The sequence below is a fragment of the Coffea arabica genome, chromosome 6c (genome assembly GCF_036785885.1).
Source record: "Coffea arabica cultivar ET-39 chromosome 6c, Coffea Arabica ET-39 HiFi, whole genome shotgun sequence".
In the NCBI taxonomy this organism is placed as follows: domain Eukaryota; kingdom Viridiplantae; phylum Streptophyta; class Magnoliopsida; order Gentianales; family Rubiaceae; genus Coffea; species Coffea arabica.
This window is the reverse complement of record NC_092320.1, coordinates 14,679,685-14,704,854: the sequence shown is the minus strand read 5'-3', so window position 1 is coordinate 14,704,854 and position 25,170 is coordinate 14,679,685. Positions and strand designations below refer to the sequence as shown.

Sequence of the window (25,170 nt, the reverse complement as noted above, 5' to 3'; positions counted from 1 at the left end):
TAAAATTCTCTTTTTTCCACTAATTTTTAAAAATATATGATTCATGTGTTGTCATTTGTTTGTAATTAATTTAACGAAGAGATGCTCTATAGGTTAAATGATAGTGTTTTGACAATGTGTAGTACTTTTAACGATTTTTATGAGATTTGAGAACACTTTTTTATGCATTTATTCTAATTCACATTTTATTTCATTTGAAATATAATTATTTAAAATATAAGGGACCATATTGATTAAATTTTCAAATATTAGGGACCAAAAAAATATAATTCGAATTTGATTTTGACTGTTAGATATTGTAGTTTTCTATTAGTTGTCATAAATTTGCCTAACATAAAAAATTTTGGGACCATATTTATTTTAATCGAAATATCATGGACTAATTTAACTCATAGACCAAATATTGATGGTCCAAAATTGCACATCTCCTTTTATTTTAATCATATTTGAGTTTCCAACTCTTTCTTTTATATTTACGCTTCAATTACTTCAAATATCAAACTCAATTGAAAAAGAAAAACTATGACAACATTTGTTTTGACCTGTATAAAATTCACTAACTAATGTTGAAAATTTCACCAATTTTTCGTTACAACAATCTTATCTACTTTTTCATGCCCTTTTTTTTTTCCATGTTTCTTTGACATTCACTTTTTCGCTCTTCCCCTTTCATTGAGACCTGTATTTCAGCTAATGATCACAAAATATTTTCTAAGTATTAGATGATGAATATTTTCTAGTAGTGGGTATTAGATTTTTTTTTTTCGATACGATAAATTATCCTACACTAGTGGAGAGGAGGGGGATCGAAAGAGATCCAAAGATAATCGAGAGGAAACTGAACTACCACTAAACCAGAATGATGCACTACGTACTCGTTTGAATTTTTTAAGTAAAGCCACTTTAATATGACAAATTAATATCCCACCCCACCAAGTTTTAATGTATTGATAGTAGCTACCAGCCCAAAGACTGGTGGTTAGTAGTGGGTATTAGATAATGAATAAATTTTTAAGAGGATTTTTATTGTGATTTTAAAATGTATTGCATTATTTCATCCGCTCAGAACCGGCTTTCTCCCGTACCCCGTGCATCTTTTTGCTGTTTGTCTATATGCGTCCCCACAGAACACAGATGGCCTCCTTGCATTGCTTCTGCCTACCATGGCACAAAAGTGAACTTTCCACCGCAGACGTAACCGCAATGTTCTAGGAAACTTATTCCTGAAATTCAAATTCAGTTTCTTCTACCATTGAACAAAGTTTCACCAGTATCCAAGATGAACATGGCTACATTGCCAAGTTGGAATTCTCAAAATGGTCTAAAAACTTGTGAATCGTATTCTAGTTTGCCTCTTTTTAAGCTTGGTCTCTTTTAGATTGAAGTGAACGGTGATGGTTTTCTAAAAGGTGGATATCTGTCGTTAAACTAACTTCTTATGTTTTATACCTGATTTATCCAATAAATATCACAACATCAAATGATAATGGCGGGAATGTTGGTTTAGCTATGATAAGATAGAAAGCTAGAAATGGCAAACGAAATGCTACTTTGATTCGTATCCTTCGGTATACCATTTGGCTTGCCAACCATTACTGGATGCCAGACCTGCCCAGATGATTGTTTTCATGAAAGGCTTTACCCTCCTACCTTTTTTTTTTTTCTTAAGTTTTAAGCTTGTGATTTCACCCGAAATTTGCATCTCTTTCCTGGAAAATAGAAGCGTTAACATGATTGCTATGGATTGATCATTTTAACACTATTATTGTGTTTTGCTAGCATTCTATGGTACCCTTGCTAGCACCGATTTACCACTTTTTAATGCACATAAAATGCTTGTTCAATTGCTTCAGTGGCTGAATTTTGTGGATGTATCAATACCCATCTTATATTTTATGTAAAGCTTCGATCTTGAAACTTCTTGAACATCAATGGGTACTTGTTTATTGGCTTTACTCGTACAACCACTAGAAATTCATCGTGCCACCAACTAATAGAATCAAATATTCAGATTGACCCTTTTTCTCTCTTGTTTTTCTTTTCTCCTGTTTGTCATGCTGTCTTCTAATTGTCCTTTTGCTTATGGCAGTTTCTTGAAGTTCTCCTATCAGAAGTGATGGTACTACTTATTGGCGTGTAATTCCCTTTTATCCCTCTTCCTCTTTTGTTAGTAGTTATATGTGATTTCATAGCTACAACAACAAAGAGTGTACTTGAGATAGGTGAACTGTGTCATTACATATTTTTTCAGTAAATGTTGAGTTTGACTACAAGCTCTTTGCTTTTTAGTACGAGAAATAGTTTGCATAAGAGACCAACCAACTATATTAAAGCAGAGCTTGCTTGCATTGACATTCCAATTGCGAATAAGTATTGCAGAATGTCATGGAAACACACTTACACAGGCATATCTTGTTGATTGTGTGGCATTATATTTTACCTCTTTCGTGTATGCTTAATCTAAATATGAGATTCTAACATCCTCTATTTGCCAGTTCTGTTCTAGTACTGCAGACAAGGCATATTTTGTACTAACTAAATTTGGCCCTATAAGTTGCAGAAACCATTTCTAACTGAGGATATGCATTTGCCTCATTAAAGATTTTATCACTTTGGTCATGAAAGAACTCATTAAATTTGAGTTTGTTCAGTATCAAAAACTAATCCAGGCTAGTTGTAGCCTGAGTTTCCTCTTGTTTAGTTAACTCCTTTTTCATTTTGATTCATCACAGAATTAGAATGCAAGTTACAGCCACTTTTCTATATATATATATATATATATATATCATTATTATAAGTTTGTAACTGATATTATTTTTCCTTTGATTATTTCTGTGGATTTATGATTTATTATTATTAATTTGGGTCCATCACCGTCTGGCTATGAGCTATCTTAACTTGGATTACTAGGATTAGTGATGGAAAGAGACGAGGAAAAGAACAAGGGAATTACGGAATCAAACAAGTTCACGGCACAAGTAGAATTAGACAAAGTAGATGGCACCGGTTGCCGTCTACATTACATGCGCAATGAGAGTATGAGAACTGAGAAGATAAAGAAGAGGAAAACTAAAAATCTGATACGAAGGAGATGCTCAGCTGTGACATTCGAGAATCGAGATTGCCTGTGCCATACAAAGTCCCCAATGAGAATTTGGGAAGTTCTTTAACCAAAAAAAAAAAAAAAAAAAAAAAAAAAAAGAGTGAAAAAATTAAATTGCTGAATACAGACTTAGAACAAAAAGAATTGGCACAGCAATCTCCGGGAATTAAAAAGGTGCAATCTGCAATCTTTTCATAGCATCAGCAGAATCCATAAGACAGGCATGAGTATTTTTTGTCTCGATGAAATAAAAAGAAGAACTAGAGAGACAGCATGAGCAGAGTCATTAGCAGCTTCACTAATAACTAACAATAAAATACACTATCAGGACAAAGAAAGCTTATTAAAAAGTTTGAAACTCAGAACAAGAAGAGTATATATGTTTAGGGGGCGTGCTCAGTTCGCTCAACCTGAATTGTGTAAGCAAGAAAGGAAGAACCACCATCAGGTCCTTGCAGCGATCCAACAAAGAGGAAAAAATGCACACTGGTAGCGAGACTGATTTTCAGTACCACATCTACACATTCCATTTCCATGATATGGATGAACATCAACTTAGAAGTGAAAATGGGTGTGCCTGGCCCTGAGAGTCCAGTCGCTCGACCCAGGCACCTCCCACAAACACCCACCTCCTCTTCCCCTAATTATCAATTCAGGGTCAATATTTAACCACAAAGAAGAGATGCAGAGGTCTTATAGACCTGAATCGTTCCAGGAGCGTATTGCAGCATGATGGGCACTCCCTATGGCCACCATGCTCATCCTTCCCTATGGTTTCCAGGTATGCAAGTTGTGGAATCTTTGTTAACTTACAATATGAAGGAATAGATGGGAGACACAGTAAAGCCATTCTCTGTTGCATTACAAGTCCTTGTACTTACCAATGCACAACTCAGAGCTCCATCTCCCCTTCTTTCTGAAAGCAGCTTGAAAGTGACAATTGTCAGATCTTCGGCATGTCTATCTGTTTCGTCTTCAAAAAGCATTACAGTAAAGTAATCATCTCCTAAATCAACAAGATCAACAGCAACTCCACCTGGCATGCCATCCAATAAAAGTGGCATTTTTACCGCTTTCTCATCACAAATTTGAAAGGCATTGACAGGAGGATGGAAGGCAGGTATAATGCACAAGAAGATATTGTCTTTATATAGGATGGCTTTTTTCTCAAAAGAAAATGGAGGACCGCAACCATCTAGGTGTTGCACGTAACGCTCGGCAGGTTGAAGCATGAAATCAGAAAATAACTCACAAGCCTCCCACTCCCACTGCACAGTGTCAAAAGCACACGCGTATTCCCCAGTCGAAACACACAACCTTGAACCAATCACTACATATGAAAAGAAGCCCCTAAACATCTCAAAGTAACTACCTTTTTCGAGAAAAGGAGGAATCGGCAGATCAGCCCACCTATCCTCTGAAGGATAATAAACCTCAAACCCGATGTCAACTATGTCAGGAGATCCATAGTTGGGCAGGGGCCCAGATAGAACATAGATGCGACCATCAATTTCCTCTACAAGGGGGTAATACTTTGCCCCATGCATTGGGCGCTTAATCTCTGCTCTAGAGTTTTCTAGAGGAGTTCAGAGAGAGATGCAACTGAACTCTCGGGGCAGTTTGCCTCTCTTCCTCATCGCCCTTCACACCACCAACAACATAGACCAAACCTCCAGCCTTAATGAAACTCATAGCAAAGTAATGTGGGGTGCATGCATCAGATGCATCCTTTATCTCATGCCAGACAAACTTCTCTTTCGGTTTAAGCCTGCTTGAAGAATGGTGAATCAATTTCCAAATTGGAAAAGACTTAAAAGAATAAAATATTGGATCCACATAACCATCCATTTGCGTGAAGCACACCACGAGGTTTCCTGTTGTTTTTCTTTCATGCTTTCCAAAAATACAGCTGAAGGAAAGTCTCCCACTTCTTCCTTTCTCTGTTGTTCGCGACATGCTTAATTTGAGCAAAAGAAATCAATTTAGCAATATAAGGATGAATGACGCAACAGCCAAATTGAAGCTGTACAAAGAATAACCGTGAACGAATAATACAATTTGTTCTTTCACCTTCTGCATCAGACACCCCCAAATTTCAACCCCAAAAAGAAAAAATGAATGTCATCCAGGTCAAGGCATCGAACAAATATGCTCACACAGGAGGGCCAGCAGTTGCACAAATCTAAGAAGATCTAGATGAAATCTCCCTAACTCTAATAACTCCCTTGTGGACAAAAATATCATTTATCATTTATCAGTTGCGATTTGCAAGATAAGGATCTTAAAGTCCGGTAAGATCTCAAATAAAAAGGAAAAAAAATAAAAACGGAATAGATAACCGAAAACAAAACTGCAATCAAAACAACCATCAATGAAAGAACATAAAAACAAAGGGATACACTTCGGTTTTCTTCATCAGGCCAGCCCAGACTTCAATCAAAAGTAAACAATAATAATATAAAAAAATAAAACAGAATAAAGTAGACTACTTCGCCTGTAAAAGCTCAAATAGGAAGGCAGAAAGGCCAAAAAAAAGCGCGAACAAAAGCGAATAACCAAGCATTCACCGTTTGCTCTATGATCTTCTAAAACAGAATCTTATTAGGAGCTATGTAAGCAGTAAGAAGTTGTTAGATCTGAAGATACCTCAGTTGGTAAAAATGGGACACTTTCTCGCAAAAGATCGCATGTTCAAATTTTTCTGCCGATGTCAGGCTATGTTGGTGAGTGATCTGAAAGTATTTCTGCAAGTGACCTAAACCTATGGTTTCGAAAGCTTGCTGGTCCCGTGGTGAAGATCGAACCGAACCCACCCAAACTTTTAATTGCCATAAAAAATGCCTTGCATAGGGATGGCAACGGGGGCGGAGATCCATTTTAAATGGGGTGGGAGGCGGTAAACGATACTTTCGCCCCATTTCCAGCTTTAATTTGTTAATATAAATAAATATAATATATTATATAATCTAATAATAACATACTTGCCTCTCGGGGTTAGATCACCTGGTCTTGGGATAGTCATTCAGGTCCCAAGGTCCAAGGTTCGAACCTCTCTTAACGCCTGGGTGCTCTTGAGGGGCGGGGTACTTCATGTGCAAGGTGATTAGTCTGGCAAAGTTGGAATACATCCTGTATTGACAAAAAAAAAAAAAAAACATACTTAAAATATTTGGCAACTAAATATTACCTTCACTAACAACATCCTTCGCTAACATTCCTAATACCTGGAAGGCATAAAATTTCTAGACTCCAACTTCTTTACACGCTTCTCACTAATCAATTATACAATCCAATTGAGACTCTTAATTTTCTGTGCGGGCACCCGCAGAAGAAGCGGGGCGGGGAGAACGAGATCGAGGGACGGGGCAGGGGAAAGGGGAGTTTTTTGATAATGGGGGTGCAAACCCTCCTCCTTCCTAAACCCGCCGGTTGCCATCCCTAGCCTTGCATCTTTTTCCTAGTCACTATACCTATCTCAAATCTTGGTGTAATAGCAATACTTTGGTAGTTGAATTGTGGCCTCGCGCGCTGCGTGAGGGTGTCCGGTTTATTTTAAATGTATGCTTAATTAAAGTATTAACTAAATCAAAGGAAAGATAGGGTCAGCTAAGTGAGCTAATTAGCATACTATTTACGAATGTATGACACTTAATTCTGTGAGTCAGCATCAGAGGGCCTAGGTGAGCATTGAACCTTAGGAATGCCAATATTGGGATATTTAGTATTTGAAGTGGGCAAATTCTCCGAGAGAAAGATTAAAGAAACAATGGAAAATCGTGCGCACATGTAGTTAAACCTTTTCAACATCGGGACAAAAGAGTGAAAAGTTTACCCTAACTCCTCGTCAATTTTGGTTAATTATAAAATATCTCGGATAGCTGTTCTTGGATATTCATACTTACAATGTGTCCTTACAATTTCTAGGATGGTACAGGTACCTTGACATTATGAAATGTTCTCATGTTATACTGGAATCAATCTAGTTTCTTCTTCAAGAAATAGATGAAACACCCCAAGAGTGAAATGGAGGAATGTACAAACTTTTAGCCAGCTAACAGTGTGAATTAATGGCGTTTGCAGGCAACCAACACATATATGCTTTATCCTTGTCATCAAGTAATAGAATCTAAAAAACAAACTTAACTCCCTAAGGTGCGTAGCAAGGCAAGGTTAGACCATAATCTTTCAGCTGTCGAATGATCTGAAATTTGGTGAAGTGAGAACTCTCAGTGGCTGGAATTTGCTTTAGGTTCCGTCACTCAAAAGTACTTGGCTACTTCGATCAAGCCTCCACGTTTGCCCTTAAGAGTTAAAAAAACCCTGCACCGATCCCCAGAATCAATCAAGAGTAGAAGCCATGGTAATAACAAAACAATACTAATAGAAGTGGACATAATCGCTCAATACATGTTTGTTTGAAGTTCAAGCATGGGGGCTCGAGCCTTTGTGATGTATTACTCAGGATTTTCGCTTATTATTCTCAATAAAAGTCAGGTTATGGCGTTTTGAAACCAGAAAAAATATAATATGTGTAGGGAAAGGGGTACCAGTACAGGCACACAATATCAGAGTTAGTTCAGGACAAATTTCGCTTTCTCCAAGTACCAGTTAAAACAGGAACAAATCAAATCACCAAGTAATAATGCTAGCAGTGATAATAAAATGTAAGAAAAATAGAAGGCATAGGACACCAAGATTTTTACGTGAAAAATCCAATTAGGAAAAATCACAAGACCTAGTCCAGTCAAAATCTCCACATCATAATAATGGGAATACACAGGTCTATCCGAAATATTCGAACAACAATAATATCACCACCACTAACCAAGTGAAATTGTTACAAAATCACCCCCCAAAATTACAAATGTCAAAAAAGTGAGTTTGTAAAGCTATTACCAAACGAAGAGAAAATTTGAAATCTAAGTCGGTAGATGAGTAGAGTCTGACGAGAGGATCGCGTGGGTAAAATTTCATCTCAATCGACTTTTGAATCACCCTCCAATCAAGACCTTGAAGTTTTTCTCTCACTAGCTCTTTCTCTCTCTTCGTATTTCTCTCAAAAGTGACGGCTGGCTTTTTGTTCTCTCACTCACCAGGACCGAAAGCATCTTGCGACTGCTATTTGTATTTAAGCTTGAGGAACCCTCAAGCATTGCTTTCTTGCACAAATGGACTGGCCCACATCCAATAATCTCCCCTTCTAGCTCATTTGGGGGGTTCAACCAAACTTGCTTCTTGTCTGTAAAACAAGAGTTTCTCCTTAGGTAATGCCTTGGTAAACATGTCAGTACTATTATCATTTGTATGCACTTTCTCAAGTGTCAATAACTTGGAATCTAATACTTCCCGAATCCAATGATATCTCACATCAATATGTTTGGATCGAGAGTGAAATGTAGAGTTCTTACACAAATGAATAGCACTCTGACTGTCACAATAAAGACTATACTTATCTTGTTTCATACCCAACCCCTGAAAGAATTTCTGCAACCAAAGAGTTTCCTTGCATGTTTCAGTGGTTGCAATGTACTCCGCCTCCATACTAGAAAGGGCGATACACTTCTGTAACTTACTTTGCCATGACACTGCTCCCCCTGCAAAGATCATCAAGTACCCAGATGTGGACTTTCTATTATCAAGATCACCTGCCATATCTACATCAGTGCATCCATCTAGTATAGTTTTACCATTGTCGAAACATAGACATAATCTAGAAGTTCTCTTGAGATACCTGAGAATCCATATAACAGCATTTCAATGCTCCTTACCAGGATTAGAGAGATACCGACTGACTACTCCAACTGCATGAGCACTATCTGGCTTGGTGCAAACCATAGCATACATCAAGTTACCAACAACCGAAGCATAAGGAACTTTTTTCATGTCTTCTTTATTTTTCTCACTTATAGGACACTGTTTGATATTCAATTTAAAGTGACCTGCAAGTGGAGTTGAGAGTTTCTTAGCATTGCTCATGTTAAATTGGTTGAGCACTTTCTCAATATATTTTTCTTGAGACAACCAGAGCTTCATCCCCAATATCTGTCTAGCCGGGCTTAAATCTTTCATTGCAAAGGATTTCAATTTTTATAGTATCACGGCCAACAATCAACATGTCATCAACATATAGCAAGAGAATAACAAAATCACCATTTAAAAAATTTTTCACATAAACACAGTGATCAGATGTAGTCCTGTGGTACTCATGGTCTATCATGAAGGAATTAAACTTCTTATACCACTGTCTCGGTGCTTGTTTCAACCCATACAAACTCTTCTTGAGACGGCATATAAGATTTTTCTTACCACTTTTTTTGAATCCCTCCGGTTGCTCCATGTAGATCTCCTCTTCCAAATCGCCATGCAGGAAGGCTGTCTTCACATCAAGTTGTTCGATTTCTAAATTCAAACTGGCTGCAATACTAAGAACAATTCGAATTGATGACATTTTTACCACAGGAGAGAAAATTTCTTCAAAATCTACATCCTTCTTTTGACTAAATCCCTTCACAACCAATCTTGCTTTGTACTTTGGTTGTGAGCTATGCTCCTGAGCCTTCAACCTGTAGACCCATTTATTCTTCAGAACTCTCTTACCCTTAGGTAGTTTCACTAAGTCATAAGTATGATTCTCATGCAGGGACACCATCTCCTCTTGCATGGCTTGCAACCAATCTTCTTTGTTCTCAGGCTCTAAAGTTTCACCGTAGGACTCTGGCTCTTCTCCATCTGTTAACAACAAATATTCATGAGGATTATATCTGTTAGAAAGTCTCATCTTTCTGGTAGATCTCCTAATCTCATTTTGTGGTGGCGGTGGTGGAGCAGGTGGTGATTCATGCTCAGGTTCATCAGTAGTAGGATTATCACTATCATTAATATCCTCTCTCTACTCTATCTCAACTCCCCCTTGATTAAAATCAACAGGTACTGGAATTGGATTTGGATCTGAATTTGAACTAGTAGGAATGTCATTTGAGAATTTTGAATTATCACCTTTATCAATGTCTTCAATGGTTTGATCTTCAAAAAAGACAACATCTCTACTTCTGATCACCTTCTTCTCAATAGGATCATATAACCTATAACCAAAATCTTCATGTCCATAAACCAAGAAAATGCATTTTTTTGATTTTACATGAAGTTTTGACCTCTCATCTTTGGGAATATGAACAAATGGCTGACAACCAAAAACTCTCAGATACTTAAAGGACACGTCTTTTTCCGTCCATACCCTCTCTGGGATATCACCATTTAGATGAACTGATGGAGAAAGATTTATCAAATCAACTGCAGTCCTCATTGCCTCACCCCAAAAGGGTTTTGGCAGTTTAGCATTAGGGAGCATACATCTGACCCGCTCAATGATAGATCTGTTCATCCTTTCTGCTACTCCATTCTTGAGGAGTTTTTGGTACAGTTTTCTTCAATTTGATTCTATGGGACTTACAATAGATTTCAAATGGTCCTCTGTACTCACCACTATTATTAACACGAATACACTTTAACTGCTTGCTAGTATCTCTTTCAACTTTGCTGTGAAAATCTTTAAACACATCCAAAATCTGATCTTTGGATTTCAAAGAAAAACACTAAACCTTTTTAGCAAAGTCATCAATAAAAGTTATAAAATAAATAGCATCACCAAGAGACTTATCTTTCATATAGCAAACATCAGTGTGCACCAATTTTAACGGATTCAATTTTCTAGATGGAAGAAAATTTTTGAATGCAATTCTGTGTTGTTTCCCATAAATACAGTCAACACAAGGTTTAAGTGCATTACCTCTAACTTCAGATAGGATCTGTTTGCGAACAAGTGTCTGAATCCATTTTTCACCCATGTGCCCAAGTCGCCTATGCCATAGGTCAATTGATGAATCACGAATTGCATTGACTTCTCCCTTCCCTAACTTGGCTTGTATCAAGTGGAGGGTACTCTATTTCTTTTCTCTAACAACAACGAGATTTACTTTGCTGAGTTTCCATTTGCCTCCACTTTGCAAGTTATGATAACTCTCATCGTCAAGTTTTTCTGTAGAGATAAGATTAAGACGAATATTAGGGACATGTCGAGCATTTTTTAATATCAGCTGGCACCCGATATCTGTATCCAAATATATGTCTCCCATGCCAACAACTTTACATGAGACCTCATTTTTCATCATAACGTATCCAAAATTTCCTTTGGTGTAGGTTGAGAAGAAATGCCTGTGAGGAGTAACATGGTAGGATGCACCCGAATCAACTACCTAATCATTGTCATCATAAATAATATTCACCTGACCATCAACACAGAACACAAACATATCATCATGAGTTGCTGCAACTGCTGTAGTCTCTTTATCACCTTTTTCCTTTGCCTTATCCTTTTTCTCAACTTGTTCCCGTTTTAGGATTCTGCACTCCTTCATATAATGTCCATTCTTTTTACAATAATAGCATGCAACATTTTTTCGCGACTCAGATCTGCCTCTGAATTTGTCATTCTTGTTGTGGGGTCCTCTACGTTTGCTTCTCCCTCTTCTTTCTTTCTTTTCTGTCACCAGTGCTTGGGACTCATAGACAATTTCTTGTTCCTTCCTCCTGAACTCTTCATTCATCACGGCTTTTTTTGCAATAGCCATGGTCAACACACCATTTGGTGCTGAATTGCTGACGGAGACCACCATAGTTTCCCAACTATCCGGTAGTGAATTGAATAATAATAAAGCCTGCACTTCATCATCCAATTTCAAATTTAACGTAGTTGCCTGGTTTATCAATCCCTGAAAATTACTCAGGTGTTCAGTCATATCTTCACCATTCTTATATCTCATTCGAGTAATCTGTTTCAAACAACTAACTTTGTTCAAACCGATCTTCCTTTCATACATACTCTCATGTTTTTTTCACAATACATTAGCTCTAGTGGCATTAGCAAAATGTTGAAAAATAGTTTGACCAATCCATTTTCTAATATTACCAACAGTTTTCTTATACATAACAGCCTATTTTTCATCACTCATATCACTTGGTCTGCTTTTAACCCCTAAAATAGGTTCAAGCAAATCTCTACAATACAAGTAGTCTTCCATTCTGGGTTTTCAAATTGAATAATTAGTGTAATTTAATTTTATCATGCAACCACTATCCGAATCATCCATTTTTAATCAGTACAAATGAGCAGACTAACCTGACTGCTCTGATACCACTTGTTGGGAGAGGGGTACCAGTACAGGCACACAATATCAGAGTTAGCCCAAAACAAATTTCTCTTTCCCCAAGTACCAGTTAAAACAGGAACAAATCAAATCACCAAGTAATAATGCCAGCAGTGATAATAAAATGCAAAAAAAATAGAAGGCACAGGACACCAAGATTTTTATGTGAAAAACCCAATTAGAAAAAATAACGGGACCTAGTCCAGTCAAAATCTCCACTATCACAATAATGAAAATACACAGGTCTATCCGAAATATTCAGACGACAATAATATCATCACCACCAACCAAGTAAAATTGCTACAAAATCACCCCCAAAAACTATAACTGTCAAAGAAATGAATTTGGAAAGATATTACCAAACGAAAAGGAAATTCGAAATCTGAACTGGTAGATGAGTAGAGTCTGACGAGAGGATTGCATAGATAAAATTTCGTCTCAATCGAATTTCGAATCATCCTCCAATCAAAACCTTGAAGTTTCTCTCTCACTAGCTCTTTCACTCTCTTCGTATTTCTGTCAAAAGTGGCGGCTGGCTTTTTGTTCTCTCGCTCACCAGGACCGAAAGCATCTTGCGACTGCTATTTGTATTTAAGCTTGAGGAACCCTCAAGCGTTGCTTTCTTGCACAAATGGGCTGGCCCACATCCAACAATATGTATATCTATATAGAATCTTTAAAGAACTTTGCTCCTACATATCAATTTTTCACTCTTGTATTGGCATTCCAATTACAAATAAGCATTCCACAGTTTCATGGAAACATACATCACAAGACCTTGTTCATTGTGTGGCATTATCTTTCACCTCTTTCATCTGCTTAATCTAATATGAGATTCTAAAATCTTTTATTTCCTAGTGCTGTTCTAATGTTGCAGAAATTGGAGCTATAGGGGGAGAAGAAAAAAACTTGAGTCAAAATCTACTCTAATGAAACTGTCCACGTTAGCAACTTTTCACCTGCAGTCACTAAGCATATTTGTACCAAGTGAATTTGGCCATACAAGTTGCAGCAACGAACGATTTCTGACTATCTGTCTCTATCCCCCTCTCTGTCTTGACACTATATGATCACTGCAACTTAAATAAAGCATGAAGAGCAATTATATTAAACCAGACTAATATAATTAAAGATAAACAGATTAATTCTTATCTCACTTTTTGTTCTCTCTGTCTAATCTGTCTGTCTCTGGAGCATATGTTGTTTGAGTCGACTAAAGACCTTCCGTTTGCTTTTCTATTATGCTCATATTGATTAAACCCTTCTGCATCTTCATGCTTGATTGGGACTTGACCCTTTTTACTTCTTGTTGCTGATGTTAAAGTTCCAGAAGTGTTTATTCTCTTACTAAGCATGCAGGAGAATGGTTTATTTGATGATGAAAGAGATGTCTCTCCTTGGGGATGAGGTGCAATATTCTGTTTGTTGAGATCTACATTGCAGTGTTACATGCACTTGTTTTGGTCCAACAGGTATGAGCTCTTGCACCTCTGGTGCATACACTGTATTTTATCAAGTATTTATTCAAGTCATTCTGTCTTGCACACAAAGATGCAAATCAGCATCGAACGAATATCTCTAACCATCTGAGGAAATATCAGTTGCCTGGTTCGAGTAAATCTTGGAAGTGCTTCAATTTCTGCCATTTTTCTTTGTCTTGCCTTTTATCTACACTGCATTGGGATTTCGGACTAGATGTGTGTCACTGATCATATGTTTTGCAACAGGTTTTACATTTTAAAATTTTTTAAATACAAAATACCTCCTCAAGATTTTCATCTTTTGGTAGAAAATAGTCTCTCTCTCTCTCTCTCATGTTAGTCGAAACAAGCAAAAGAATATGAAAATTAGGGAAATGATATATTTCTTTTGAATCATCAATTCAACTCCCAGTGGTACCTGCCTTTTCTTCGTCTTTTTTTAATTCTTTATTATTGTTTTTAAAGACAGAGTAGTATATATTCTTATACTAAATACTAATGAATTCAAAGGACCGTATTAGCTTTATGCTAGCAAGAATTTAAATGGATGCATGGTGAAATGAAACTAAGACATCATGGAAAGTTTTGAACTTGAAAATGTTAAGGTAACTTCCATGGGATGATAGAAGGACAGAATAAGATAAAAGTTTAGGATATCTTCAAAGAGGGATGTTAGATGCCACAATGACAGAGAGTAACTTGAAAATGATGGTATTACTTGTAGTTAGTTGAAGAATAGATAAGAACACAACTCTCCCCACTCACATAAAGCAGGTCTTGAATAAAATTGAATGGGATAAAAGGATTAACGTGATGTGCTCAACACAATAAGGTCTGGTTCTATTTCTGAAGTCCTAGAACTATCTCAATATTTTTAAGAGACAAACAAGTAGCTAAATATCATGTATTTGACTTTAGTAGTTAATTACATACTCAAAACTCTATTGTACGTGATGGCTAATATATTATACACTGTGTTGCTAGCAAATGAGCATCATCGAGCAACTAGTCTTGTGATGGTTGCAGTATCAACTTGTCCTGTTCCTTCTGACTGTGTGGAGGACTTATCTCCACCTTCGTCTTTTTTAATAGAGAAGGCTGGTCTTTTTGGATGCTTCATATCCAAATTCTCGTTCCTAAGCATATGAGAAATTTCTAGCATGTTAGGTCTATCATTTGGATCTTTTTGAACACACTGAAGAGCAATTTGAAGGCATCTCATTAGTTTGCAGGATGAATGTGTGTCATCCAGTGTTTCATCTAGAAACTCTTTGCCTTCTCCATTTTTCCATAGCTCATATGCCTGTATAAAAGTTCAAAAAGTCAAATAACTGCAATCCAGTTATACTTTGAGCAAATTGTTTGCAAGTTCTAGTGATTCTACCAATGCTTCTGCAATAACTTACATATTCTAGGAGGTTTATATTTGAATGAGGTCCATAAAAGCATGTATTTTTTCTTCCACTGATTATTTGAAGAAGTAGAACTCCAAAGCTGAAAACATCCGATTTTGTGGAATATATCCCTTGTCGTACATATTCAGGTGGAACATAACCACTGCAGCATACATCATAAGCTTAGCACCACATGAGAGCATTCTTTAGGTTAGTTGTAGAATCATTTCACTTACTAGGTACCAACTACTCGATCGGTGTTTGCTTCAACCTTGTCCTTTTGGAATATTTTGGCAATTCCAAAATCTGATATTTTGGGTTTCATTTGATCATCCAATAGAATATTGCTAGCTTTTAGGTCCCTATGAATTACTGTTAGTCTTGAGTATTCTTGGAGATACAAGAGCCCTTGAGTCACTCCCTCAATGATTTGTGCCCGTTGTTCCCAGTTGAGGGACAAGCGGTTGATTGGATCTATAACAGAAAAATTAGTAAAAAAGGACAAAATTATGCATGCAAGAAACTAATCCAATAGTACGCAATTCAAGAATAGTAAAACAGGACCTGTGATCCTCTAAAGAATATCAAAACCAAACTTAGATGGATCTTCCATGGTTCTGCAAAGCACCTGAAGACAGTCCTTGAGCTAAATTAGTTGATTGATTAAACAAAATTTTAGAACTGGTACTACCCAAAGAAAGTATTTGGGTAGAAGCTTTATGTATCTGATTCCATGGATTCATGTTTACTTGCGTTAATTCTTTCATTTAATTAAATCTTTTCCAGGTCTGGATTTACTTTGAACTTTCGTCTGCCAATCTGTAAACTTGGCGATTAGTTCTCAATTGTGCATATGCCAAGCTATGTATAATTGTGAAACCCTATTTAAAATGTAGATGCACTGAGATCTGAAGGTAATTTTTTCTAGACAAAAGAATTGGAAGTGTCATCGGCCTCTCTTAACTTTTCAGTCTGTCTTGATGCGGATACTAAACTTCCAAGCTTTGTCTTTTTGTCCTTTTACTTTGTGATTGTGCTTTAATATAGTCCAAATGTGAACATCCCTTCTCAATTCGATTTTAACATGCAACCAGTATGTAGTAGACTTGAAAGCCAAAAAGTAAACTCCATATTCCTCCAATTTATCTGTATCCACATATCTTCCTGGAGTATTTTTACCATTTAGGCCTATATTAATTCTATCTCAGTTGATCCTGTGTATGTTCAGAAGCAAATTTTCCACCAAAAATGGCCTTTCCTTCTCCTTTATTTGTTAGTGGTTTTACTTGACTTGCAATTAAAAGAATGGAAAACATCATTGCATACATGGCCTAGTTCCATTTCCAGTAAATGGCTTGCCCTATTAGCAGTTCAAGTGGAGGCAACAGGGCAGAAATTGGCCGCACTAGATGACACACCTTTTCTTCTTCAGGGTAATACTATGTGATTCTTACTACAGATTTAGAAATGTAGATTTATAGTAGGCAACCTTTGTTATTAACACATATACCAGGTAGGAGAATTTGGATGGTCACACTTGAACTAGATTGAGGAATATTTGTTCTTCCTTATTGACAATATTGGTGGGAGTAGCCTAGTTCATATATAGCCAATGAGGCTTATGATTCTGTGTTTTCAAGTCGTCACATTGAGTTAAACAGAATGAGGAGAACTAGTGTTTGGACTATTAAACTTTAGGTGCGAAATTTACAAAATTCAATGTTCAAGGAGCCAATTTGAAATCAAGCACAAATAACCTTAGGAGCATTGATCAGCCCGACTATTTTATATGGGTGCAATGTTCTCTTGTCTTTACTGGATTGTGCCATAATATGATGTGTTATACAACTCAGTAAATTTATTAAGTATATTATAAGTTACTGACATAGGAGATGCTCTGCAAACAATTAAACAATCATTAGTAGAACATACTCTTCACGGAGAAACTGAGAGTTGGATCAATCTTGTGAACCTAACTTACCAAATTCCAGGAGAAAAAGGACAGATGAAGGGAGGAGGCATAAATGTCCTGTTCATTTGACCAAGGGCCTTAGCACTTGTTAGAGATGATTGCCTTGTAAATTGTACAAACTAACATGGCATAGTAAAGGCAAATGCTCACATAGTGATTTACACTCTCGACTGGAAATGTACAAGCAATCAACCTTTCTCTGTAGCAAGAAGTCTTAACCATTCAAAAAATTGAATTGCAGTTCAAGCCCGCACTTGGCCGATAGTTGGCCCCCTAATCACCTGTTCACTAAACTTAATACTTTTTCCTACTTTTAAACCTAGGCTTTGCTTACTCTTAGTTTTCAGATGTTAGATTTTAAAAAAGTTGCAGCAGTGTCTTGTTCAGTGAGAATTTCTTATGCTTCTTTGCTTAAAGAGATGTCTTAGTTCATTTACTCATTGAGTAATTAATGATGCATAAAAGTACACTGACATACCATAGATGTAGAAATCCAAGCTCTTGTTGGGCATGTACTCATATACCAGCATCTTCTCTTCTCTTTCAATGCAAAATCCCAGAACACTTACAAGATTGACATGTTGCAGTCTGGCTGTAAGTAATACTTCATTTTTGAATTCTTCAATTCCTTGTTTGGAAGTTGCAGAAAGCCTTTTTACTGCTACTTCTCTGCCGTTTAATAATATAGCCTAAAAAATAGACATCATTCAACAAGTCTTGGCTAGTACATTGTGTATATATCATGTGTAAATGCCTAACCCACTCAAAAAGTTCATGCCATTATGCCAAACATGCTTATATGTTTTCAATATAGACATTTTTTGGCAAAAATCTGAGTCAACTTTTGGGTCTCTCTCTCTCTCAGTACTGGATAATTATGGTCCAAAATTTTATTTCTGCAATAGTTTGGAACTTCTGACCATGATCGCGCTATTCTATTTTATGTAGTTTGTGAATAAAAATGAAGTTGGCCTACTTGGCATGAGTTTGACTATTCATCGGAAACTATTATAGTTTGACTGAAGTCAATTTAGCATTTCAGGTTAGTTCAAATTGTAAGCATAAGCTTGTATGTTCACAGTGGTTCTAATGCACAAGGCTTTTGCTGTTACGGAGACAGGAACAAGGTGAGACTTCAATCTACTTCCATGTATACTACTTTTAGTCAACAAAAGAAAGAAAAATACATATGTCTACAACATAACTGAAAGTCATCCAAGAGTTAACAATATTATGCTTGTTAAGTTTTCTCGACTGCAATATTTTTTGCTAGGGTAACCACCTTGGCGATTCATAAGTTTGCTTTACCCATTTGTTAGGTAACACATTCATTGTAAGCACAAAAGATGACAGAAAAGGAATTGTAACAATGTCCAATTTAAGTCGATGAACTAAATCCAAAAGGTAAAATTTAGTAAAAAAATGAAGACATTGAAAATGTTAGTTGGTAGTGGCCTTCACTGTGATGCTATTCTCCTCTAATTTGTATACATCTAAAGGTAAATAAAACAATATTACCTTGTAAACAGGCCCATATCCTCCTTGACCAAGCTTGTTTTCATTTGAAAAATCATTTGTTGCTGCCTTAATATCGTCAAAGCTAAACATTTGTAGAGAATGAGAATCGCTGCCTTCCATTGAAAATACTTGCTTATGCCCCATCTCTGTTTCTATCCTCAGTTCTTCAAAAGATGCAACCAATAAATGTAAACGTGAAATAATCAGAAGAAGTTAGATGATACCTTTTGACAAAATCTACTAGCACATAAGTTGAAGAAAGTACCTTTTCCTGTAAGCTGTTTTCTTTTGATGTGCCAAACTGTAAAGCCTCCTAGTAAGAGGAGTACCAGACTTGCTACAGGAAGCAGAGTTTTCAAAAGTATATGCTTCTTCCTTTGCTGATTTTTGTTACTTTGTTCAGCTGTAAGACCAGAAATTTAAGTACCAACCAAAAAAGTTTTTTCAGAAAAGTAAGAGGATTACATGGGGAAGTGGTAAAGGTATAAAACGATTCTTGAAAGGATGTTTTCACCTTCTTCTAATGTTCTTATGCTATTGACACAATACATTGTAAACGACTCTTGTCATCAAAACGAAAATAGTGGTAAAGTTGCATAGGTGCATGCATCCTCATATTAGTGGGGTTCGTTCACCTTTCATGGGTGTCTGGTCATTGAAGAGGAGGAAAAGGAGAACTGAAGTATTTCCTTGACAAATTGATTTCACTTCATAGTTAATGGCATAGACTAAGATGCACAAAAGGCACGGCAAGGATAGTTTTATGCTCTTGCATAAATTGGAACACCTAAGAGACATGTAGGCTATTTTGGAGTTACCATGGCATAATTTTGAAGTCTTTACGCATATTTAGTTGGAGTTCAGTGTCATGATTCCTTTTTTGTCATTTTCCGTTTCCTGTTATAAAGAGTAAGTGTTCTACACATTTTGCCTAATATTTTAGAGCCTGAAACATTCCTCCAAATTTCTAGTCTCATCTTTGAGTTCTTAGTGAATATTTTGCTAGTTTGGATTGTTGTAGCAGTAGAGCTAAGACAAAGCATGAGTTTGAAGTTTGAAGTGGATTAGTAGGCCTTAAGGCCCAGGAATGAGGAATGTAGAATTTCCTTTTTAAAGTAACAGAGTTCAAGTTACAAAAGTTCCTGCTGATTTATAGTTTCCATGAGGTGAAAAGTAATGCAGCCTTTTGTTCAAGGGCTGAAGGTTATATGAGTAGTTCCTAGGGCTACTATTCCTGGTGGTTTTCATCTTGTAAATTACCTATCAAAACTTTGATCTGTTACCACTTCTTTTGTACTTTTCCCTTTCTTTCATATCAAATTGGTGCCTGAATTTTGTTACCTGTTATGATTACTCCATTTCCCTAATCCTCCATTTTCTTCTGCCTGTCAATCGAGTTGTGGATGAAGTTGACAAATTTGGACAGATATTGGGCAGGTACTGGGATGCCTATGTCTCTGGACATAGAAGTACCTTAGGATGTCCCTTTAGTAATATATTTTAGATTATGATGATCTGCACCTAGTCAACTTACTAGCATTGAAGTAGTGGGCATATTTACTCTGTTTTATGCTTTGGGAACTTTTAGGTTTGTTAGATTGTAAAGAGTACTAGTATCAGTTGGTTGTTAGGGCACTTTGCAGGTCAAGGCTTTTTTTTTTTTTCTTTCTCTAGTGGCTTACAAATGATTTCTTAAATCTGTCGAGTTTGAAATCAACCTGGAGTTAATCGAATTCTTTCTCAAAAGTCGTTGAAAGAAAAACGAGGTTAAACATAGAAGTTTCACATAGTTTACCTAGGTCTTTAATACAGTTCATACAAAAGTTCCAATTCCAGAAAGTACATTCTTTACCTGCTGCCCGAGAAAGTTCCCAATTGTAATCGTTTGGAACTTGCCAAACTGCATACCCACGCAGACCCCTCTGTTTTGCATATGAAACTTTAGTTTTGACAACCTCAACGTCATCAAAGCCAATCCAAGTTGACCCAACACTGCAGTATTTCATAACGTAAGTTGAATTGTATACTGAAACAGCATTATATTGTTGAATGTAATCCCTGATAGCTTTGTAAGTCATGTCCCCTTCTGTTGTCACGGCTGATCCATTGGCTGGAGCACCGACTGCATTGTCTTTGGGATCCCTGAGCGTCCATGCATAGCCATAGAAAGGCAAAGCCAGAACAATCTTGTTAGCTGGCAGTCCTCCACTTATCCATGAATTCATACCAAAATCTGTATTTTGGTTGCTTGCTGGATCATATAATGCAGCAGAAGGACCTGTATGTTCTGGATTTGCTACAGGTGTGTAGAAATCATATGCCAAAACATGCACCCAATCCATGTTCCTCCTTATTGAATCTATTGGGAGAGTTGCTTCACTAATATATTGTGAATAAGGAGCAGCCATTGTCAAGAAAAGCTTCGAGCTGTTGTTGTTCCTTGATTCTGATTCCACAGCAGCTCCCCATTCATTGAAAAGCGTGCCCATGTTAGTTGCATCTGCAGCTGTACTTGCTGAACGCCAGCTGAAGTCTATGCCCTTGAAACCATATAGCCTAGCTATATTTATCGATGAGTCTATGAATGACTTCCTAGATGAAAATTGGCTAACCATAGAAGAGTAGACTGAATAATTAGCTGATCCTCCTCCAATAGATAGAAGTGTGATAACTGATGGATTTTTCTGTTTGACAGTACTGGTAAATGCTGAGAAGTACTTCTGATCAGATGGAGAGATGTGAAGCTCATAGGTGCTGGAGTTAATGTCGGCGAAAGCACAAATAAGGTGACTGAACAGAGCTGAATTTATGTCTGCAATGGGAAACTCCGTGCCAGAATACCAGTAGCCTGCCTTTATCCAATTTTGTGCTATTGAGTACGGCAGATTAGATGGCAGAATTACCAGTAAAAGCAGGATGATCCTACTGACTGATGCCATAAAAGAATTGCCTTCAGAGATTTCCAAGAGGTTTTGCTGTTTAGCAAACATGGCAACTGAAGATATTTTTGTTTAGCAAACTTTAATTTCCATGAGGACAATATGTTAAATCTCACAATAGAAAGTGGCTGGTTTCCAGCATCTAAACCTGAGGATTAGTAGGCTAGATTTCTGGCCTCTGCTAAATCATAAAATTCTCTGAAATTTTAGTATTTTACCAGCGTTTGTATCTATTTCTCCTCTGGTCAAAATACAGAAAACATGGTTCCAAACAAAGAATAAAACCATAAATGTTTATCCACGCCATTTGAATAGGTCTGAGCTGATGGAGACTAATAAGTGTTTTGATTATTAGATGATGTTACAGCCTATATAGAAACAAAACATTAAGTATGAATGGTTTTCTGGTTTGTCGGGTGGAAACGGTTGGTCATGAAAGAGGAAGAAATAATACTCCCTCCCTTTTTTTATAACTGACGTTTAAGGTTTTGCACACCAATTAAGAAAAGTTTTTCATTGCTTAAATCTGTACATTACTTTCCTTTTATACCCTCATTAACTGTCCAATTCACCTATATTTTCTCTCACTAGAGTACTAAATGGTGCTGTTTTACTAGGCCAAAAGCAATGCAAACTAACTCCCACCAAACTAAATGTTTCTAAAATGAAAAACTTTCCCACCAAAAATTGGCTAATTACTCAGAATATCGTTGTAAAAAAGAAAAGTCGGACGTTTATGGCTCTGACAAGGGATGCTGCAAATCTATGGCTACCGGGCTGTGTCAGTCCGGCAACAAAAAAGGCAATTTTTTTTTTTAAGCTCTGACACAGCCCGGCAGCAGAATTTTTTTTTTTTTTTTTTAAAAAAAAGTCCCTGGCTGCTGGGCTGACAAGGCCCGGCAGCCAGGGACTTTATAAAAAAAATCTGCACAAAACCTGCTAGATCGATTCTTAAAGGAAGGGGTTGAAAATATTCAATTACTACTTACTACTACTAGTATTTGATCCATTGATTTTATCTCTCTAATATTTCAGCACCTTTCCATATAGTGAATCTCTTCATTCTTTAATTAATTCCTTCTTTGCCTCTTACTAACTCACTTCTATGCCCAATTAAAGATTCCACAGCTTGTGGTTTAATTATTCTCGTTGCACATATGATGATATCACTTGCATGAATTTCTTCCCACTCCTTTGTACCATCTGGAAACTTTAGAATTAAAATAATTTAGATATTTTCACACCTCAAGTACAAAAAGGAGAAACTAAAAAAAAAATTGTTAAAAAAAAAAAAAGAAAAGAATCAACTTATGTACACACCCCAAAAGAAAAGGGAAAAAAAAAAAAAAGAGAGAGAAATCAACCAATTTTTTTTTTCATTTTTAACGTGACCACGTCTTTCTATATACAATGTGTGGATAATGGGTTTGATGTTAAAAAAATGTCATTATTTTAATTTGACCCTCTGTATGATAAAATAATATACAATCATCTTATATTCCATACTCTCATATTTACTTAACTGCTATTACTATACTCATCCACCATTGCATAACTGTTATTACCATGCTTATCCGCTATTACTATGTTCATCCCAAATCTTCCCAACTTCAATAACCCAAAAAAAAGGGAAATCCTATTGCTTTGCAATTAAATTTTTTTAATTGCAATTGATCCGTTATTCTAATTGCAATTGATCCGTTAAAATTGGCATATTTAATAAATTCAATACATAAAATTGATGTAATTAGCACAACTTAATTAACGAAATTAGTGTTATTTGTTTAATGCAATTTACTTTATTACGCAAGTTAGTTGATAATTAGTTTATGTTATTTAGTATATGATTAGTTTAATTAGTTTAGTGATTTAATTAGTTGAACGAATTAATTTTAAGAGGTTCGATTAAATGAATTTAGATGTATTTGACGAGGCATATATTGAGTTTTGATTAAGATAGCCATTTAGTCGGGGCAATTTAAATATTTGAAATACTAGTTGCATTTAATAGATTAAATACATAAAATTAATGTAATTAGCATAGCTTAATTTCGAAACTAGTGATATTAGTTTAATGCAATTCACTTTATTATGCAAGTTAGTTGATAATTATGGTGGTGGTGAAATAAAGTTGATAATTAGTTTATGGTGGTGCTGAAAAATCAAGACTGGCAAATGAGAATGCAAACTTGGCCAGGGAAAACCGGTGCCTTCACCAGCTAGTAGAGCAATTCACTATATGGAAAGGTGCTGAAATATTAGTGAGATAAAATCAATGGATGAAATACTAGTAGTAGTAAGTAGTAATTGAATATTTTCAACCCCTTTTCCCTTAAGAATCGATCTAGCAGGTTTTGTGCAGATTTTTTTATAAAGTCCCTGGCTGCCGGGCCTTGTCAGCCCAGCAGCCAGGGACTTTTAAAAAAAAATAAATAAATAATTCCACTGCCGGACTGTGTCAGAGCTTAAAAACAAAAATTTGCCTTTTTGGTTGCCAGCCCGGTAGCCATAAATTTGCAGCACCCCTTGTCAGAGTCATAAACGTCCGACTTTTCTTTTTTACAACGATATTCTGAGTAATTAGCCCCAAAAATTTTCACCTAAATTTTTAATCTGAAATTTTAAACATTTTTAACTCCCACCAAATATTTTGAGAGACTATAAGGACTTCACTATATAAACTAGTCTCAAGAGAAATACATACTTCTTCTCCAATTTCATCAGGGATTTTGTTCAAGTCAAAATCAAACTTTGCAGGTTCATTCAAATCAATACATAATGGAGCTTTATGTATTTTGGCACATTCGACTTCAACTTGTGCATCTTCATCCTCTCCTGTTTCTTCACAAGAATCTTCAACCACTTGTTTAATTAACTCATCTTCAAATTCTTGGTCCATTCAACTTTTCAACCCCCAAAGATGGTTGAATTGCAAGTGGTTGATGTGGAGGGAGGCGTGATGGAGAAGAACAAAGGGGGTTCAACATACTGCGAGAAAAGAAGAAAGAATGCGGAGGGGCAGATAATTACTAGGGTTGTTACAAAGAGAAAAACAATAATTACTAGGAGTAGTAATTAAGAACCCTGTATTGGAAAAGAGAGATAAAAGGGAAAAATTGTGAAAAAAATAATTAATACTGTATGGGGATAATAAAACGACAGATAAAAGTACATTAGAGCAAATTTCTTAAACGTTAGTTATAAAAAAAAGGGAGAGAGTATTAAAGTAAGATTCGAGGTTTGTTTTGATTGGAAAACGAATCTCAAAATTGATTAGATGAACTGGCACAATCATTCAATTAGCATGTAATCAATTTGCATTCTCAAATTTTTGATTGCAGTTGAACCATAGGTCAACGATGGGTATATTTTGATCCCATGAATACTATTTCTACTGCTCTTATAAGAACCAAACAAAAGATGAAACACAGGAACTCAAAGGAACCAAATGGAGGCAAGACAAAGAAGGCCACGCTTCAATTTCAAATCGAAATTTGACCAATTTATACATTGTTCACAAACATAATTCTCACGTCCATAATAGAATTCAAACACATGAC

At 36.3% G+C, this 25,170-nt stretch overlaps 2 protein-coding genes and 2 long non-coding RNA genes across 4 annotated transcripts; 2 read left to right on the top strand and 2 right to left on the bottom strand.

Moving 5' to 3' along the window:
* The first annotated feature begins 1,084 nt into the window (after window positions 1–1,084).
* On the top strand, window positions 1,085–2,273 carry LOC140008500 (uncharacterized). Its single transcript, XR_011815888.1, has 2 exons — window positions 1,085–1,409; window positions 2,090–2,273. It is a non-coding gene; the product is annotated as an uncharacterized lncRNA (long non-coding RNA).
* Window positions 2,274–3,269: 996 nt separating this feature from the next.
* Window positions 3,270–6,010, bottom strand: LOC113692123 (uncharacterized). Its single transcript, XM_027210486.2, has 2 exons — window positions 5,750–6,010; window positions 3,270–5,060 (listed from the first exon to the last, which is right to left on the bottom strand). The coding sequence occupies exon 2, from the start codon at window positions 4,648–4,650 to the stop codon at window positions 3,913–3,915; it is 738 nt and encodes a 245-aa protein (XP_027066287.1). The 5' UTR covers window positions 4,651–5,060; window positions 5,750–6,010; the 3' UTR covers window positions 3,270–3,912.
* A 6,999-nt stretch (window positions 6,011–13,009) lies between these two features.
* LOC113692150 (uncharacterized) lies at window positions 13,010–21,827 on the top strand. Its single transcript, XR_003448872.2, has 3 exons — window positions 13,010–13,778; window positions 18,196–18,280; window positions 21,367–21,827. It is a non-coding gene; the product is annotated as an uncharacterized lncRNA (long non-coding RNA).
* LOC113692149 (receptor-like serine/threonine-protein kinase SD1-7) lies at window positions 14,530–21,661 on the bottom strand. The gene is made up of 7 exons (XM_027210517.2): window positions 20,524–21,661; window positions 18,937–19,074; window positions 18,672–18,835; window positions 17,632–17,842; window positions 15,418–15,655; window positions 15,194–15,344; window positions 14,530–15,090 (listed from the first exon to the last, which is right to left on the bottom strand). Exons 1-7 carry the CDS (start codon window positions 21,659–21,661, stop codon window positions 14,782–14,784), a joined length of 2,349 nt encoding a protein of 782 aa, XP_027066318.1. The 3' UTR covers window positions 14,530–14,781.
* Window positions 21,828–25,170: the final 3,343 nt, after the last annotated feature.